This window comes from Seriola dumerili, unplaced genomic scaffold (assembly GCF_002260705.1).
Source record: "Seriola dumerili isolate Sdu_G_001 unplaced genomic scaffold, Sdu_1.0 BDQW01000068.1, whole genome shotgun sequence".
In the NCBI taxonomy this organism is placed as follows: Eukaryota; Metazoa; Chordata; class Actinopteri; order Carangiformes; family Carangidae; genus Seriola; species Seriola dumerili.
Window position 1 is genome coordinate 4,371,935 of NW_019174323.1, and position 17,523 is coordinate 4,389,457.

The window sequence follows — 17,523 nt, forward strand, 5'->3', positions numbered from 1 at the left end:
TCGCTGTTGCTTGAATAATAGCGAGTGCTATCTTTGCCTGTAACTTCATTAACTGAGGGTGGGGAAACAACCCTTGAAATAACAAAGTCACAGCTCTGGAGCTGAAAGCTAAGTGGAGACGAGTGTTCCCACACTTGTCCATGTATAGTAAATACGTATTAGAATGCATGACCTGAAATTAAATTGAGGATAACATGTTTTAGTGTTCAGAATAAAACAAACAAAACTCTAAAAGGCATGGGGGAGCATAATAATAAAAGAGGAAATAATCACTGAGGAGTTATTCAAAATACATACATACTGCTTGTGTACCTCTTGAATAAATACATTTCAAAAATACATATATTTTTATCTTTTCATATTCTTTTTGCTAGAAAATTTGAAAGCAGCTATGTATGTTTAAAATATGGCATTAAATCATTCAGTAAGAGCTTTTATCAAAAGCCCCTGAACACAATGTGATTTCACCCATCTTCTTGAAGAAGCACTGCATACAATAGTACTGTCTCACAGCCAAGGACCTCAAACAAAAAAAAAAAAAAGAAACAGTTTCTTCAGATAGTGCAGGGAGACATGACGCAAATCCTTCAACAACTCAATCGCATTTTCTCACAGGAAAACACCTCCATGATTGTGGATTAGAGGCAGCTCTGATGATGAAAAATGGAACAGTGAAAGATTGCATATCTGGGATGCCACTGAGGAGAGACTAGGCCTCTGTCTCTCCTGGAACAGCCACATATTGCTTACGGTTAGTGCTGAGGCCATATTTCTACGACAGATTAATATGGACACTGTTTGGGAGGACAAACAAGATTTTGAGAATAAAATTGTCATATCTCTGAAAAAGTCACAAACATATCAGTCTGCAATAAAAAGTTAAAGTAAAAGTAACAATATAAAAATAAAGTAATAGTTTTATGAGAAAAATATTCTCAAAATATAGCAACTTGTTTTCTTGTAAAATTATTACTTCATTCTCAGTTTTTGAGTGTAAAATCATAACTTTTAAATATACAGTATATATATTATTGAGATAACTATATTGCATTAAATTAAAGGCATAGTTTTACCAGAATAAAGACACAATGTTACAAAATATTAAAATAATAGAATTATGAATCTATGAGAAAACAACAGTTATAATATTTCTTACAAAAAAGCTTTTGAGACAATAACAACCAAAATGTTATAATTTGATTAAACTACATTAGATTAAATTTGCATGTTTTAGTTTTGCCTGACTGTTATACACATATATTGTTTTAACTGCACTGTACTAGGATATTCACAAAATAGTTTTCAACTAAAATTCAATTTTTTTTTTAATCTTAGCCTTATTTCTTGTAACATTATTACTTTTTTCTTGAAATATTTCTACTTTACTCTCAAAATCTTTTTTCCTCCTAGAGTGGCTCTAATAGTCCATCGTAGTATTTCCCACAGTCCTCAGTGTCACAGGTAACACATTCAGTCATCCCAGCCAAAAAACCGTCCTGTCATCTGGTAGAACTTCATGTTGAAGGGCCTGTAGAAGTCCCGTAGCCTCTGCACCACCTCAGGGTCAATGTTCGGATGGGTCCTCCCTTTGGTTTTGCCCAGGCAGTGGGGCTTGCTGCTGCCCTCCGCCTTCTTGAGGCACGGGAAACCCTTGGTCTGGTTGAAGTAAAAGTGTTTGTCTGTGATGATCCTCTTGAGCCCCAGGAAGTCCTGCACGCGGCCCAGCTCTCCGGCCGGGTCGCTGATCAGGCGCTCGCCGCTCACAAACAGGATCTGCTCCATGGGGAAGTACTGCAGCCAGTTGTCCAGGTGCTTGGCGTAGATACCGATCTGGATGGCGCTCCACGAGGTGTCGATGAGCCCCGTAGTCCTGTTTTTGAAGGTGAGGCTCTCGAAAGAGGGAATGTCAGGCTTCTTAGACAGAGTCTGTGTGTAGTCTGAGATAGCCCTGGTGACGGGGTCCCTCACTACCACGATCAGCTTGGTGTCCCGGGACATGGCGGAGATCCGGGCTGGAGCCTCTCTGGTCACAAAGTAGCTGGGCGTTTTCTCCATGGTGATCTGGCCCTCCAGGGTCTTGGGCATCAGCTCCCTAATAAGAAATAAGTAGAAGAGGGATGCAAAGAAGGAAGTGAGATATTTGTTTGACCTGAACCTCTGACTGAAGCACACTGAGCAACTGACACAGTTGTACAACCTCTCTTATTACAATAAACATTACAACTGGATGAACTCAGGCTAAGTCATCAAAAACTCTAAATCCAATCAATCAAGAATAACACTGGTGACGGCCTGTTTGCACAAGTTTATTTATTTGATCTCTATCAGGTGTGACCAAATGTTGATTTGCAGTTTTGGCGCAGCACCGTGCTCAGACTGGTCTCTGGATGTAAAGACATACTCGCGGTGATGGCATGCAGATGCTACTTCAAGTGTTCCTTAATGTAGCCTGAGGGTTTATGAAATCAAGAGGCTCCCCTGGGTGCATTTGAAAGGGGGTATTCTTCACTCTGATATGGTGCGAAAAGAAGAACGTCAATCTCTATTCCCATACTATGGTAGTACTGGCTATAAAATATTGATACTCGAACAGAAAGGCCCTCTCAGCATAACTGATCACCTTCCTGTCCTTTCGCCTTTTGGAACAAATGATGGAAGAACAACAAGAAAGTGTTTTGATGCTGCAGTTTTCCATTTGCTGTACATGTGGTTTAAAATTGTGTTTATTTAACTAATGAATTGGGGACATGTGCTGTTTGTAGGTGTACTTCTGTAGTTCTACTTGAGCAATCTGAACACACTAGAGGCATAGACTCTATTCTAAATGTGTTCAACTCCATGAAATTAAATCTTAGTAATGAAAGTATATTTAGATCAAAAAAAGTTCAGCTAGGTGAACCCTGAGGTTATAACATTTGATGGTAGATTTTATTTGGCAAAATTTCCTCATCTGGCTGAGTCCTTTTTCACCCCAAATTCACAAAAGGGATGGGAAATAAGCTACTCCATTTGGCCATACCACCCCCTCCACTCCCACTCCTCTTTCTTCACTTTCCTTCTGCCCACCTGCCTTCAGGACAGTGACTCTAAGCAAAACGGGTAAAAGCAGCTCATGAATGATTAACGCGCCCTCCCCCTGCCATTTAGAGCCTCTGCAGAATACAGCTTTAAAATTCACCAAAGTACAGAATGCAGGCGTCAATTATTCATCTGCTCGGCTGGTGCTGCTTAAAGCGAGGACTGGCGCTGACAAAGTGGCCCAAGCTGCTCCCAGGGTAGACGCAGTTTTCCGCTCGTGACAGAACTGCTGAGACCCCAAAGGAGGGAGGCCCTCAGAAATTTCTGAAGACTCGAGAGCGCTCACGACTCCAATCTGTTTATGTTATCGCACAGTGCCAAGCACCGGCATATACAGTACGATCAAAGTGCAGCTTCTGCTTACCAGCGTGTGTCTTTTTCTGATGTGATGGGCACCGTTTTTCTGCCTTGCAAAACGGCTGGTAAACAATCATGCTCCGTTTAACATACACAGACTGAAATGAGACAGAGGGCACCGAGATGCTTGCCGAGGCCAAGCTTTACACAAACAGACAGCGCTTCTCAGAGACAGCAGCTGTCATGATGAATGCGATGGCTGGTTTCACTGAGGACCCTAAACAACTAAACAACAAAATTACATTATAAGCTTTCCTCATCGACAGGACAACATTGGACAAATTACTGTTGCAAATATTAGAGGATTCTTTGATCTGACACTGCTATGATTAAGGTTGGGTTAGGTTTAGACACAAAAACCACTTGTTCATAGATTATGGAATGATCATGGTCACATTAAAAGAAACCAACAGGCAACAGACACTGATCTCTTGAGCCAAAGTCCAACATTTTCTTGACCCATCCAATGACATCACACGACTTTCATCCTTTGCTTATTAGATTAAAACCAAGTCAGAGTCAGGATTGTGGAAAACGGCACGTGTCTGTCTTTGCCTCTTTTCTGTACGGTTGTTTCAGGCTTTAAAGCAGCTGCTGGTTGAGCTCAGCATACGAAGTGAAACAGATCTAAAAGCCATAAGTCAATACCTTCTGGCCAATGTCAAAACACATGCAATTTATGTGGTTGAGTATCCTGAGTGGATTTTCTCTGTGAGGAACGGATCACACAGGGTCAGCACAAGGGGGACATGCAGGAAGTGGTCGATAAGAGCAAGAGCAGCAACACAGGTGCACTGATGTGTCGACATCCGCTGGCAACATTGACCATAACCTGAGCCCCCCAGGTCCTCTCAGTATCCATGACCTCTCCTACAGCTGTGTAGGAACATGGACAAGGCTCCTTTCCTCTCACATTAGCTCTGCACCACTACCCCAAGAGTCAAGAGTGAGGCTATATAATGGTGCTTTAAAACAAACCCAGTGTCATTGGGGAAGGCAGTGTCTACGAAGCCGACAAGTCAATAGTAGAGAACATGGACAGTAATTATTGATAAAAGGGGGATGTCTGACCCTGGCGTGCAGGAAGTCTTCCCGCCTATATTGGCAACATGCTGATTTGGGAACCCCTAGACTTCTGAAACTGTCCTTACAGAACCACAACTTTATGATGCAAAAGAGAACATTATTGTGTTATGAAAAAGAAATGAGCCTGTACTAAAGGAAGCATCCATATTTGATGGCATGTGTCGAGGTTGTTCTGTGGTTGGCGCAGTGGTGTGGTGGCGCGAGGGCAGGTGGCACGTGGGTGGGGAGGGGTTAAGGGTCAGTGAAGTATGTCATATCATGTGCAACATGAAGACAGACATGTTTGGCAGTCCAGGTATAGAAGTCATAAAGCACTCTTATCGGGTAGATGTAAATTCTGTAGTTATTGGGAGAATGGTTTCAAGCAAATCTGTAGAATGTAGTTGTATGAAAAAGATACTGGTTGCACCCCCATGCATGTTCTGTTAAATGAAATAAATTATGAAAAAAATAAATAATGTAAACATGCATGCCAGGCCTTCAACTAATTATTCTAAATTCTTAAGTATTCCACTGATTTAGCATTGCATTTAGCACTCCTATAACAATGTTGGAGTCATTAAAGTTTAATAAAAAGAAATATTCTCTTTTTTATTCCACACATTCTTCTTTCTTGTCAAAACCTGTTGACTATATTACCCACAATGCAACTCGAAATTACCAACAATTCAGTCAGAGATTCAGGTGTCTTATGCTAGTAGTGGCTAATGTACCTTTAAACTGCTATCCTCAAGCAAAGATGAGAAGTGGGCTATGGAGGTCTATTAAGGTAATGTCCTTCTAACTCCGCACCCACTTTTTTTCTTTTTTCATTTTGAAATCTGTAGTCTTCAGATCCAACCGACGCAGACTCGAGTCTCATCACTTATCTGACTTTGTGCAGCTCCCTCTGGAGCCACAAAAGGCTTCATACTACTTTTTCACATATGGAGTAGTGCTCCCCAAGGCCTGTAAACAGACTTTCATCTGTATAAGCGGTGCAATTTCCCTTTAATATACAGAATGTAAAAAGAAAATGTGAAAAATTACAAGTTCCCAGAGCCCAAAGTGATTTTGGACTGTACAACAATTTTGAAGATGTCACTTTTTTTTTTTTTTTAACTAGTTTTTGACATTTTACAGACTAAACGATTAATTAAAAAAAAAAACAGCAGATGAATCGTTAATGAAAACGTTTTACTTGCAGTACTAATGTTGATTCATTTCCTGTCAATCAAGAAACATTTAAGTGACTAATGAACACCAATGTTATACAAGCAGTGAACTTCAGTTCTCAGCTTTTAAGTTTTAGTTGGGCAAAGACACAAGAAACACTTGGTTTGAAAGTGAGTGAACTACACTGGGGTATTTCTTTCCATTCTACAGCTAACGCATGCTGCGCTTCCTAATGAAACTTTATTGGCAGGGTAGGTGATGTAACAGATGACAAACTGTCCAAGTGCTTGAGATTTACTGCAGTTCCATTCTGCTTTGATGTCTTCATCACGCTGCTAAAATACGACTCCCTAAGCACACTGATGCATGAAACACAGGCAGCGGGATCCACTCATGAAACAAGACACAGACCCAAACCGAAATAAGAAACACAGCACATGAACCCTGGCCTTCCTTTAAATCAAATTCCCTGCTTTGACATGCAGTTAAGTACTCGAGCGAAACAATTAAGAACATTTAAGATGACTAAGAAGTTTAGACCATCACAAACAAACAGCTTGTATACATGACACAACATAACACATGTTGTAATTGTACGTCATCCGTCTCATATGGAACTAACTAGCTGGAAAAAGATGCCAGGACTCATTTAGGCAACTCTATTCCCTATTAAAAAACCAACTCCAATGTACACAGTAACGTGCAGTACATCACTCAATGCGTCCTTTGTAGGCTCGTCTATAAAGTAACCACATCGGAATAAAGGGCCTGATGCATCGCTGCTTTCGTTTCCCTGCTGAACGAATTTCACTCGCAAACCAACTCAACTCTGCCCTCATATACAGGCTGTGACTCATGTCTGCCCATTTTTATAAATGCCAAAAAAGTATGAATGCGCCATAAGGTCTTATTTACTGTAAATCGGGTGCACACATAATATGACAGCATGACATATGAATCAGGGAGGAGTAAAAAAAAAACTAACAAGCGATCAGCTCCGAATGGGCCGTTTCCTGGTGTTATCCTGGACCTTTTTAGAAAGGGCCTTGGATCCGGGCCAATGTCTGTCAATTGACAGGAGTTGTAAAGACATAGAGGCAAGTGGGCATGAGTTCTGTCCACTTCTCCCCCACAAGCCTTTGATTCATTTTTCCTCTTCCAGCAGGGAGCCCTGGCAGGCGTAAATACACTCCCACAGTGTTCCCCTGCCCTTACCACCAGATAATAATCTTGTAATTGGCTCAATATTTCTGCTGTTTGCAGGCAAAGCAAGGGCCAGCACCGTTCTCAGCGGCTTGGACTCACCAGATATTTTCCAGGTCAGTGGATGCTGGCGGAGGTCAGAGAGACAGGAGGAGGAGGAGGAAGGGGTGGGTGATTTAGAGTAATGGCTGCTGTGCGGTGAGGGGAAAGCCCACTCCTCTGAACCCGGAGCTTTACTGCTCTGTCAACCTTGTGCAACAACACAGGCCTTTACCTGCCCTGCGGGCTGTAATCGCCAGCAGCACTGCCACACATAAGTGTACGCAAGAGGAAACATATGAGGGGGGATCTTTGTGTGTAACAGCCTCTGCAAATTACTCTGGGATTGCCATGGAAACACTAATGAATGACAAAACGACATGTTTGCTATAAACTCTAATTCACCTCCCTTAGTAATGATCACGTTTTTTAGGGGTGGGCAGAGAGTAGTGCAATGCTGCCGGCTTCTTCAGCTGAAGCTGGATGGTGAGAGATCCAGCTATTTATAATTCAGGGATAACAGATGTGAGCTTCCCAGCAGCACATAGTCCCGATCAGGACAATCGTCTATTTTATGACCCTGACAGTCTCAGTCCTCCAGGATGGGCCCCCCTGACCTTTTTTTTTTTTTTTTTTCCTCCACTGGATTTATAATCCACTGCACTGTGTCACCTTTGTCTGCACACCTGCACTTTACAGCTCTAAATCCTCCCTCCTCCTGGACCGTTAACTATCCCTCCAACATGGTGACACAGGATTACTGATGTCTGAATCACACAGCTTCCACATAACAAAACTGACTATCTTGTGTTGTCTGTTGTTAGGACATCAGATCAAACCAAGGACAATCAGTGTGTGCCAGTGCCAGTGTGCTTTCCCTGCTGTGACATGCCAAAATGTCCGCTGTGAAAGGGTCTGTTTCTGCTCCCTGGGTGAAGGTGTATGAATCACTGAAATCAAATGTTGTTGTCTCTGACTCAAATGAAATTTGGATGCTCTCAGCTTCCCTTTGTACATGAGTGGAGAGCTTGAAATGAATTTTTTTTTTTTATTTATTTAAAAAAAAAAAAAAATTTCAATCATTTAGTATAGGGCAGAACAAAAATAGAAATATTATCGAAATCACAATGTGGCCAATTGCAATTTATTTTTTAATAAAGGTAAACTGTGTTACAACATAACATTCAGTGATGCTCTGGCCTACAAATCATATTCTCCACATGTAAAGGAACATGCTTGTTTGGCGCCGATAAAAATCACAACATCAATTGCAAAAATGGTCATTCTAACTGAAATCATGACTCATCACAATCGCAATATCTGCCAACATAATTGCAATATGATTTTTTTTTCTTTTTTTTTCCACATTTCATTCAGCCGTTATTTGCCATGATGAAGATGAGGGCGTAAGCTAAAAAACAGCTAAAGTGCTTTCTGTACACAGCTCACAGTAGTTCTTTTATTCGTGAATCCAAAGCGAATTCTCAAGCAATTTGTAATTAAGAAGAAATTATCCAGGGTGGGCTCTTGGAAATACAGAGTGAAACTGGAGTGGTACATGGGAACTGTAGGGGGTCGGAAGCAATTTTGAGAGACGTACAATTACTAGATAAGAGAGTCGTCTATTCTTGGAAAAACAACATGGGAGGACAGGGTCTACTGTTTCCCTCTGGGAAATGACAAGCTTTTGATAAAGAGTAAGTAGGAAACCCTGCGTGACACCGGGGACATAAGATAACAATGTCACTGTGGATGAGAAACTTTAAAAATGTCAGCTCTCAAATGATGGAAAATTCATAGTCAGATTGATGATTAGGTATGTTTCACATTAGAAGACAAGGATGTGGAGGAGTTTTAAATGTTTGTGGTGGTTGTGTGTGGGAGTATTGAAAATGGAAAAAAAAATGGAAAATGAAGTCTCAGTCATTAATCAAGCAACTTTGTTGAAAAAAAAACAACAACTTCCTAGTGGTATTAAGAGGAAAAGACAAGTGGGAAACTTTTGTGGAGGATAAAGCCTCGCGTCCTCCCTCAGGCTGGGATGGAGAGAAAAACAATGGAAAGTTAATCAACAACATAAGAGCAGACTGGAGAAAGGCAGCGAGGGAAATTGTACATAGCCTCACAAAGTTGTGTTGTCTATCCTCATTTGTAGTACGAGTCAGTCAGGCTACTAGCTGGTGAAACCATTCAAACACACGGTTCTAGCCTCAAACACAAGGTTTGAAAAAACAGTGCTGGCCTTTTGCCATTGCAATTCATCTCTGTTGAAAGTCTGGCTTGACTTGGAAAATTTCTATTTCTTTATACGCACTCAAATATTAGAGACCTCATAAATAACGCCTGGATAGAAAAATTAATCAGACCTATGCGATTTGTTACTGGGTGAACTTGATTATAAATGGAGCACAAGAATAATATTGTATCAAACACTGTAGTTAAAACATTTTTTACATAAAATCTTGTATAAATAAATCTCCCTGCTGGACACTCGCCTCACCACTGAACCTCTCTGTTTCTTTTTCTATACAACAACTGCTATGTGATTTAGTAAAAAATTTATAGAGTTAGCTTTGCAGGATGTTCTTATAAATTTATCAGCAGTGTTTTTAACAGAATCCTTTTCTTTTTTCTTTTTTTTTTCCTCGGTGCTCAGTGTAAGTCCCCGGTTTATTGCATAAGGGGGGAAAAATAAGCTTTATCTTTATGGCAACTTGCTTGTGAATTATTCACCCTCTCTAACTGTGGTGGAAGAGTGGGGTTACTGTGGGTAGTAAAAAAAAAGGATGCAGGACACATCCAAGCCATATGAAGCCTTTTAGACATCAAGTATCCAGACTGCATATCAGCGCAGAGGAGAGGGATTGAGGTGAGGAGTGGAGTGAGTGAGATGGGTGAGAGTGATGATGGACGGAGAGAGTGAGAGAGCAAAAATAGAAAGAAAACAGTCAGAAATATCCCATGTACAACTGTCATTTTATACGATTATATAATAGTAGGATAATTCTGGCAAGTCATACAGGTGTTTAACAAAACCCCCAACTTATCCAAACATACAGTATCTGGAGGTGGAAATGAAGTCAAATTTGAAAAATATTCCACAAATTGTCTGCTGTAAACATCAATCACAGTTTACAGACGAGTTCCTGGTTTAACTTTGACCTACCGAACACACAGTTTTCCTGTGCAATATGCATTTCAAGTTTTATTCGTGAATAAAGTGGTTCGGATAATCTGGCTTGTTTACAACTTGTTTCTTGCGCTGTCTGACTTTAGCAGTAAAGATGTTGCTGTGTTCCCAGATCTCAGAAATTACTTTGGTGAGAACAGTGTCAACATAACCCATATGAATGATGGCCCAAAAACATGGTGGAAAAAGGTGGTCAAGTCTGTCTGAGATAGCCACTCACCAAAGTTATTACTATTCATCCTGAGGGGGACATGAATGTGTGTAAAATTTCATGACAATCCATCCAATAGTTGTTGAGCCATTTCACTCAAAAACCACAAATGTTGACTTCATGGTGGCGCTAGGAAAAATACAGTAGGCTTCATCCTCTGGAGAACATACACGTCTGTACTCAGTCTATATGGCTTTTCTCCTCTAGCCCAAAGCTAGACATCTGTAACATTGTTGGTGATATAGTGATTTGGGCGAAGTATAGAAATACATACAAGGCTCGAAATAGCTCTATTTTACACGTCCCCTGGTGGTTTGAGCAATTGAATTTTAATCTGTCCACAATGGTGCCTTGGTGCTTTTATACCTGGGGTTTTCATGTGGATAGGTGCAGTTACAACGACACGTGATCACTTGGATGCGTTTCAGCGGCGGGTGTAAAACGTGGTGAGAGTAAGCCAAGTGAAAGCCTGCGTCCGAATTAGCCGAAATGTGGAACCGATTGTGATTACTGCCTGGAGAGTCTGAAAAAAAAACCCACACAAGCTGAAAGCAGCCAGCAGAGGCCAGGCTATATTTTTGCATTTAGTGATTCATGTTCCATTAAACCAAATTACTATAAGACCTAACCACTAAATATAACCCAAAGAGGGTCTCTGTATTGTATCTGATGTCATCACGTGGGGTGTACCGTATGTGTCTACTCTATGAGTGGATTCTCAGACACAGTGCTCGCATTACTTTTTCATATTTCTCTGACCCACTTGTTCAGAGTTACATGGTGTGTGAGACAGAGCATGTGGAGATGGCAACTTCAGTGGGATCAGCTTTGGCAACAGCTCACTGCTATTTTTCTTTCTGCCAAGTCAGTTTTTAAGGTCTCAACAGCTTGTGGGAGATAAGACACCTAAACTCGGGCTTAATACCAAAGCTCATTTTCAAGGTATTGTGTTTCTTGAATGTTCGCTTATACAGTGAAGGTGGCTTCATTAAGTAATTTCAAGTGGTCTTTCTATAGCGCTCCTTATCCTTTCTCTATAGTTTCTTGTATTGAAATAATCTGAGGGGGGAAAAAAAATCACAGAGAACCACTTGCCTCAAACGGAAACCATTTCAATGGGTATTTAAATTCTACATTTAAGCCTGATTTGAATACAAAAAAATTAAAAAAAAAAAAAAAAAAAGCCCTGTGTCAAATGCTTGAGAGTAAAATTAAATGTGAATTTGTTCAGAGCCAAATGGAAGGCTTTGAGGGGACTGCTCTGCGATAATTACCCATGACAAAAGGCTAGGGCTTTTGTCTTTGGGACCATTACCATGGTGATTTTCAAGCTGCTGAAACATTCAATATAAACATTTCAGGCTGCTGAATATGCCATATAGACTGTCACCAAAAAGATATCCGTTATGAGCCACATCTCTGCTGGCACATGTTCCCGTGTGTGTTCCTCCCCTGCTGCTTGTTATGAGAAGAGGCAACTCAAATATTAGAGCTCAGAAAAAAAGATATTAAAGCTTGTGATTTAAAAAAAAATATAAAGGCTAAAGCCTGATAACTTAAGCCCAGTTTTAGCTCATTCCATGAACACAGCTGTAAAATGATGGGCTGGCAAAAAGACAATCCACCCCCCCCCCTCTCTCTTTGCAGACTGAGACACACTGGCACTAGCATTCCTGAGCATTTCTCCTTTCCAGTGTGATTTCACCAACAAACACTTAAACCATCTGACATATTTTATATTAGGGTGAAAACTGTTCAGTCTTTTGTGCACGGTTGTGTACTGCACTTTCATTTTTCCAGTTAAAAGATTTTTTGGGCTCTTCAGTCCTGAAACAGATTTCAGATATTCTCTTCTATTCCTCTCTGTTGTTCTGAGGACGGAAACATTTATGCTCTGCTTCAGTCCTCAGCTCTTCCTCTATGATCTAAGAAGTATTCCAAAATGCAGCCTATTAAACACAGTCTTGTAAAACCACAGACGATGCTTTCATTATAGTTATCAGTGCAAGGAAACGTGAGTGGACTCAAGAGGGTGTTTTCATACACGGCACAAAGAGCATTTTGGTTTTCAAACTCTTAGGGATGTGCTTAAATGGTAGTGTTCATGCATCTATTGTAATACGTGTGTGTCTGTTATCATGTTATGTTGAACCCAGTGTCATTCTTTTTGTCAGTGCAGCGTAAAGTATATCCTCATCAAGTGTTGCTCCCTTAACCTACCCTGCTGTAAACACTCTGAGACAGTGGGGACAATGATGAACTGTAGCTTATTTCAAACTCTGAAATCTGCATCTGTTTTCCATTATGCTGTAAGAGACAGAGCAGTAAGACTTGCAATGGTTTCTGTTTCACCAGAACAGTTGATTAACATCCAGTAGGGAGCTCCTGTAAAAATGAGTGACTTAGTGACCTGATTACCCATAGGGAGGAGCATTTAAGGAGGTTCGACCGTTGTGTAGCATTTACAGTAAAGACAGTGTAATTTCTATTGCTATAAAATCCCATGAAAAGGCCAAAACTAGCAACGCATTAGCCAATAGTACTGTCCAAGATCCCTAGCCTCAGTCATTGATTGGTTCCTAGAAGATGGAAATATATGTGAAAATAGCGCATTTCTCTGGGACTATTTTCTGCTGCAGATTAACACATATCTGGTGCACTACTGAGTGTTTATGGCAGGAGGATGGAGTATAGGGAGATTGATTAAAGATAAACTACATTCCCCATGTTCATGGTAATGAAGGAACATGTCACCCAGTGTAATTGTGTGGCTCACAGAGGTGTTCTTAATAGATTAGGAACAGCAATGGAGTTCTATAACAGAGGAATGAGCTCTCTCAGGCTTTGGCTACACACACAACACTTGTTAGTCGGATCAATTCATTCATGGTTTTGCTCTTTTCATGGATTTTGTTGACAATAAGAAAAATATAAAATATTACAATCCTTATTTTTTAAATAAAATGTGAAGACAGAGGTTAATCTGTGCAAAACAAAAAGAGAGATTTGGGAATTCAGCTCAGGCTGAAGGGAGGAAGAACGAGGGAGAGCTGGGTGTGGCGGTGACTGTAATGTAAGTGTATGTGTCATTGTTCACTACATTATAAATTAGAATGTGTTTGTCACAATGCTAATTTCCACAAGATGAAACGGTTGCAGAGAAGATGTCATGTGCATCCTAAAAACCAAAATCTTATCCAGAGTGTCTGCTTTAATCTTCCACAATATTTCTCATACGCAAAACAGGTAAGCACATCAATGCAACTGATAACACAGCTGCTTTCCAAATCATACTGTACTGTACCGCACACTCTCACACACACACACAATTAAAATAAGAACTTGACAGGTTGAAAGCCCAAGTCTGAGTCTTGTTGGCATACTTCTGAGAGCTCTGACTGTAAACCGCCTGGGATTTTCTAAAATAGAACAACTTCTGAAAAGGAGTCATTGTTCTGCTCAAATGCAAGCATATAGAGATGCCAAAATTAGTCAGGTAGTATCTAAGCCAACAGAGCTGGAGGAGACGGGCTGGCAGATCGTTTCACTGTGAACTCAGAACATCATTCTGTTTTACTCTCAGACACCGTGGACTACCTCACAGCAGAGAGCTGGTGTCAGTTTCAGCTGCCATCCCGCTGAATTGCATTACAGTTCCTACTCTCTTACAGTACTGTGTCTCAGGACCTATAGGCAGCAGAGGGCAAGAGGCAGTAAAACATAATTTCCACATGAAATTCGAGAGCTGTAACATAATGAAAGCCAAATATTTGACAGTTAACTTAAAACAGTTTTAGGTGCACATGGAGTCAAGAGTCTAAGCTTACCTAGCTGAACAAAAAGTTAACAAGATAGCAAAACAGTGCTGCACATATGCAACACATACGAAACCTGTGAGCTCAAGTTTCTGTTTAGACTGAGTAAGAGGGGGAAGAAAAAAAAAAAGGAAAGGCAGATAGACACTGTGGGATACTTGGAGAGGAGAGTGCAGAGAACGATGGGGATAAGAGTCAAGCATCAGGCGGACAGCAGTATCAGGGAGTGTAAAAGTGATTACACTGTCTCCAAGCCCTCTTCCTCTCTGTCTACTGCCTTTCCCTATTTCATTTTCTCCCTCCTCCTGCTTCCCTCCCTCCATCCTTCTACTCGCAGGCTCAGAATACAAAGCGCCTGGCACCATCACATCGCTTTCCTCATCTTTGTGCCAAGCCACAGCGAGAGAGAGAGCGCGCTCGCACCCTCTGCGCCGTCCTGCCACCGCAGAAGAAGCAGAGAGGGGCAGAGATTAGCATGTATGAATGCTCCCTCTTATCGCTTCTTTTTGACATAAACTCACTACAAACGGGCTCACACAATCTCCCTGGATTTTTTTTTTTCTCCTAGCTTGTAGTGCCACAGAGACACAGCCAGAGGCAGATGAAGATTACTATTAAAAGATTATTCGCTTACTCACATCTAGGAGCTTTAAATATTTGATAGGTTTTTTTTTTTTTTTTTTTTGCTTCTCCTCTTCTTAAACATCCTGGAGAATAAATAATGAGTTTGGTAATAACAAGTTACCAAAATGATTTATGCTCACCGGAGATGAGAATGAATGCAGTTCGGGAAGGCAGGCAGGGAGGAGTCAGGGTTAAAGACATGGTCGAATGCATGATTTCCATTTTGCGTCCCTTGCATTATCCATTAAATAAATAGCCCTGGGAAAATGGAACTCCGTGCTGCTCATTTCTGTTGAGGCAGGAGGGCCATGCATAACGAACAGGTGACGGTGAGGTGTGTGGGGTTGCGTTGCCATCAGCACCAGTTGCACAAGCTCTCAGTGATTGTAAGCAGCGCCAGCGAGGTGGGGCATGATGAAGAACAGGTTGTCGTTGAAAGAAAAGGTGAAAAATCACCCACTGTGGAATGTCACAGGGGCTAAAACGACACCGAATGGCTAACGCGGGGGCCAGCGGTTGCCTGGGGCTGGGCTGTGACCCAGAATTCAATAGACCCCCAGTGAGAAACCAGGAGGCCCCATCACAGTTGAGCTAAACTGGCCGCACAACAGGAAAACACCTCCTCTTCCTCCCCAGACTGCAGAGAGGTAACTCCATCTGGGAAGCTGGATTCAGGGTGCAAGATAATATGAAGTGTAACGGAGAACTGCCGCGTCTGACGAGCCGCTGACAACGTGCTAATGTTTTAGCCTGTCAGCTCTTGTGAGCAAAGACGGATGGTTTTAGAAATAGAAGGTAATTACAGGGCAAAACCTCATTGTCGGGGTTAGGACCATGCGTATAGTGTAGTGGAGGTTTCTTTTTTCTCCCTGCTAAAAAGGGCGCTCTGTTGAAGCTGGATAGTGAGCAGAGAAGCAAAACTGGCACAAAACCACCAAGGCAAATGATGCTCCCTTTTTTAAATCAGACCAGATTTGGTTCATTTGTCACATCCAAGAGACCTCTTTTATTTTTGCTGCAGTTTTCTGTTGTTCTGTTTCCCAGTTTGGTAAGGCCAGTTCAACACATGGAGTCAACACCTTTTCACTTGTCAAAAGGGAGTTAACCCAGTCCTCCTGATGCCACCCAACCTATGTGCAGGCACCCACACCGACAAGTAAGAAGAAAAGGCAATGAGCCCTCACTGGCTTCCCACCCATGAATTCCTGCCACAATCATCTTTATTTTGATATAATGGTGTGTTAAAATGTGTTATCATTCAATTATTACCCAATTAATATAATTACTAATTTGCCCAATGATTATATTTTCAAATAATAGACTGTTTGAACAAGCTATATTTAAAGACTCAATCAGAAACAAATTCCTATTTATTTACTATCACATAGAACAAAGAAATATAACTAATTCTCACAACTGAGAAGCTGTAACTAGGCAGTATTTGGCATTCTTGCTTGAAAAAGTTTCAGAATTATTTCTGATTAATTTTCTGATCAATTAATTGCAATTTTCATATCATGGCAAGATTATATGATCTTACCATGTTTCTGTTTAGTCAATTTTTCTTTTTCGATAAACTGGTATAACTGCCTTTATTTTGATAGTGTGACAGTATAGAGAGAGACAGGAAACTCTGACAGGGAGAGAGGGGGGTTGTGACATGTGACAAAGGTTCTCAACCAGAATCAAACTGGTGTCACGGTTACATGGTATGCATTTAGGCTTTAACTACTCAACCACCAAGATGCCCCACACATAATTCAAGTTTTTGTTTCACACATATTGATATCAAAAATATCCTTACTAATACCAGGACTAGGATTTCAACCATATCGCTCAGCCCTAATCGTGAGTGACAGGGAAATAGAGAGAGAAGCCATGATACATAGTAACGGCTCTAAGCCTGCTGCCATGGCATCCAAATGAACTGGTGATTCTGCAGAACTTATGCTTCATTTTAATACTTTACCTCCAGTGCTGAAATGGTTAAGCCTCGGAGCTGAGCTAGAAGACTGACTAAAAAGGCTCTTACACTTGAACAGCAATAGATTAACAGTTATCTCTGTGAGGGATGTTGCACTTCATTCTTTTACGAGCAGGTCTACGGTGTATTTATGTACGGCATTACAGAGGCAAGGCCTATGTAGCTGTTTTCCCGTATCGTTCCAGTAACTAATGTTCTAATTCTCACCAACGGCTTGTCTGATTACTAAGCCAGCGCCATAACCCGATCTCATGTGAGCAGGTGATTGCATGTAGGCTGTTCCCCAGCACATTGTCATGGATATAGTAAATGAGGTGTTCAAGGGGGAGGGGACACATGCTTGATGATTCATGTTATCAATCAGAAGGGTTATTTTTCAATATTTCACATTGATGTAATCGTCCCAAAAACACATTAACATTGAGGGAGTACTCCATGGAGAGATAATGGCTGGATATTTGCGCCGTCATTGAGTCAAACTCTGCCAGGCTTGAATGACGGATGTGCCTTACATACAGAGAGAGTCTGTGGCATGAATAAATACGGTCCATCCAAATCACAATTAGAAAACAAATAAATAGAGTGTAAAGACAATGATGAGGAGGGGCCGGGTGTGCACGATCATTCAAGGGAACACATTTACGGAGAAAAGAAGCAAACCAAAACGAAATGCATATTAATGCAATTCGTATTCATGACAGTCGAATGGAGGCTATTATGACCCACTTTCAATCACATTTGCATTTACATTATGGGCCTCTAATGCAGTAGTAAACCTACA

The 17,523-nt window shown here is 41.1% G+C and overlaps 1 protein-coding gene across 1 annotated transcript in view; it reads right to left on the reverse strand.

The window, feature by feature from the left end:
- Positions 1–1,066: 1,066 nt before the first annotated feature.
- LOC111220296 (heparan sulfate glucosamine 3-O-sulfotransferase 3A1-like) overlaps positions 1,067–17,523 on the reverse strand; it is a 29,611-nt gene continuing 13,154 nt past the window's right edge. Inside the window, exon 2 of the mRNA XM_022743334.1 lies at positions 1,067–2,092. Within this exon, the coding sequence (XP_022599055.1) occupies positions 1,471–2,092 (622 nt within the window). The 3' untranslated portion in view covers positions 1,067–1,470. The remainder of the gene's footprint in view (positions 2,093–17,523) is intronic.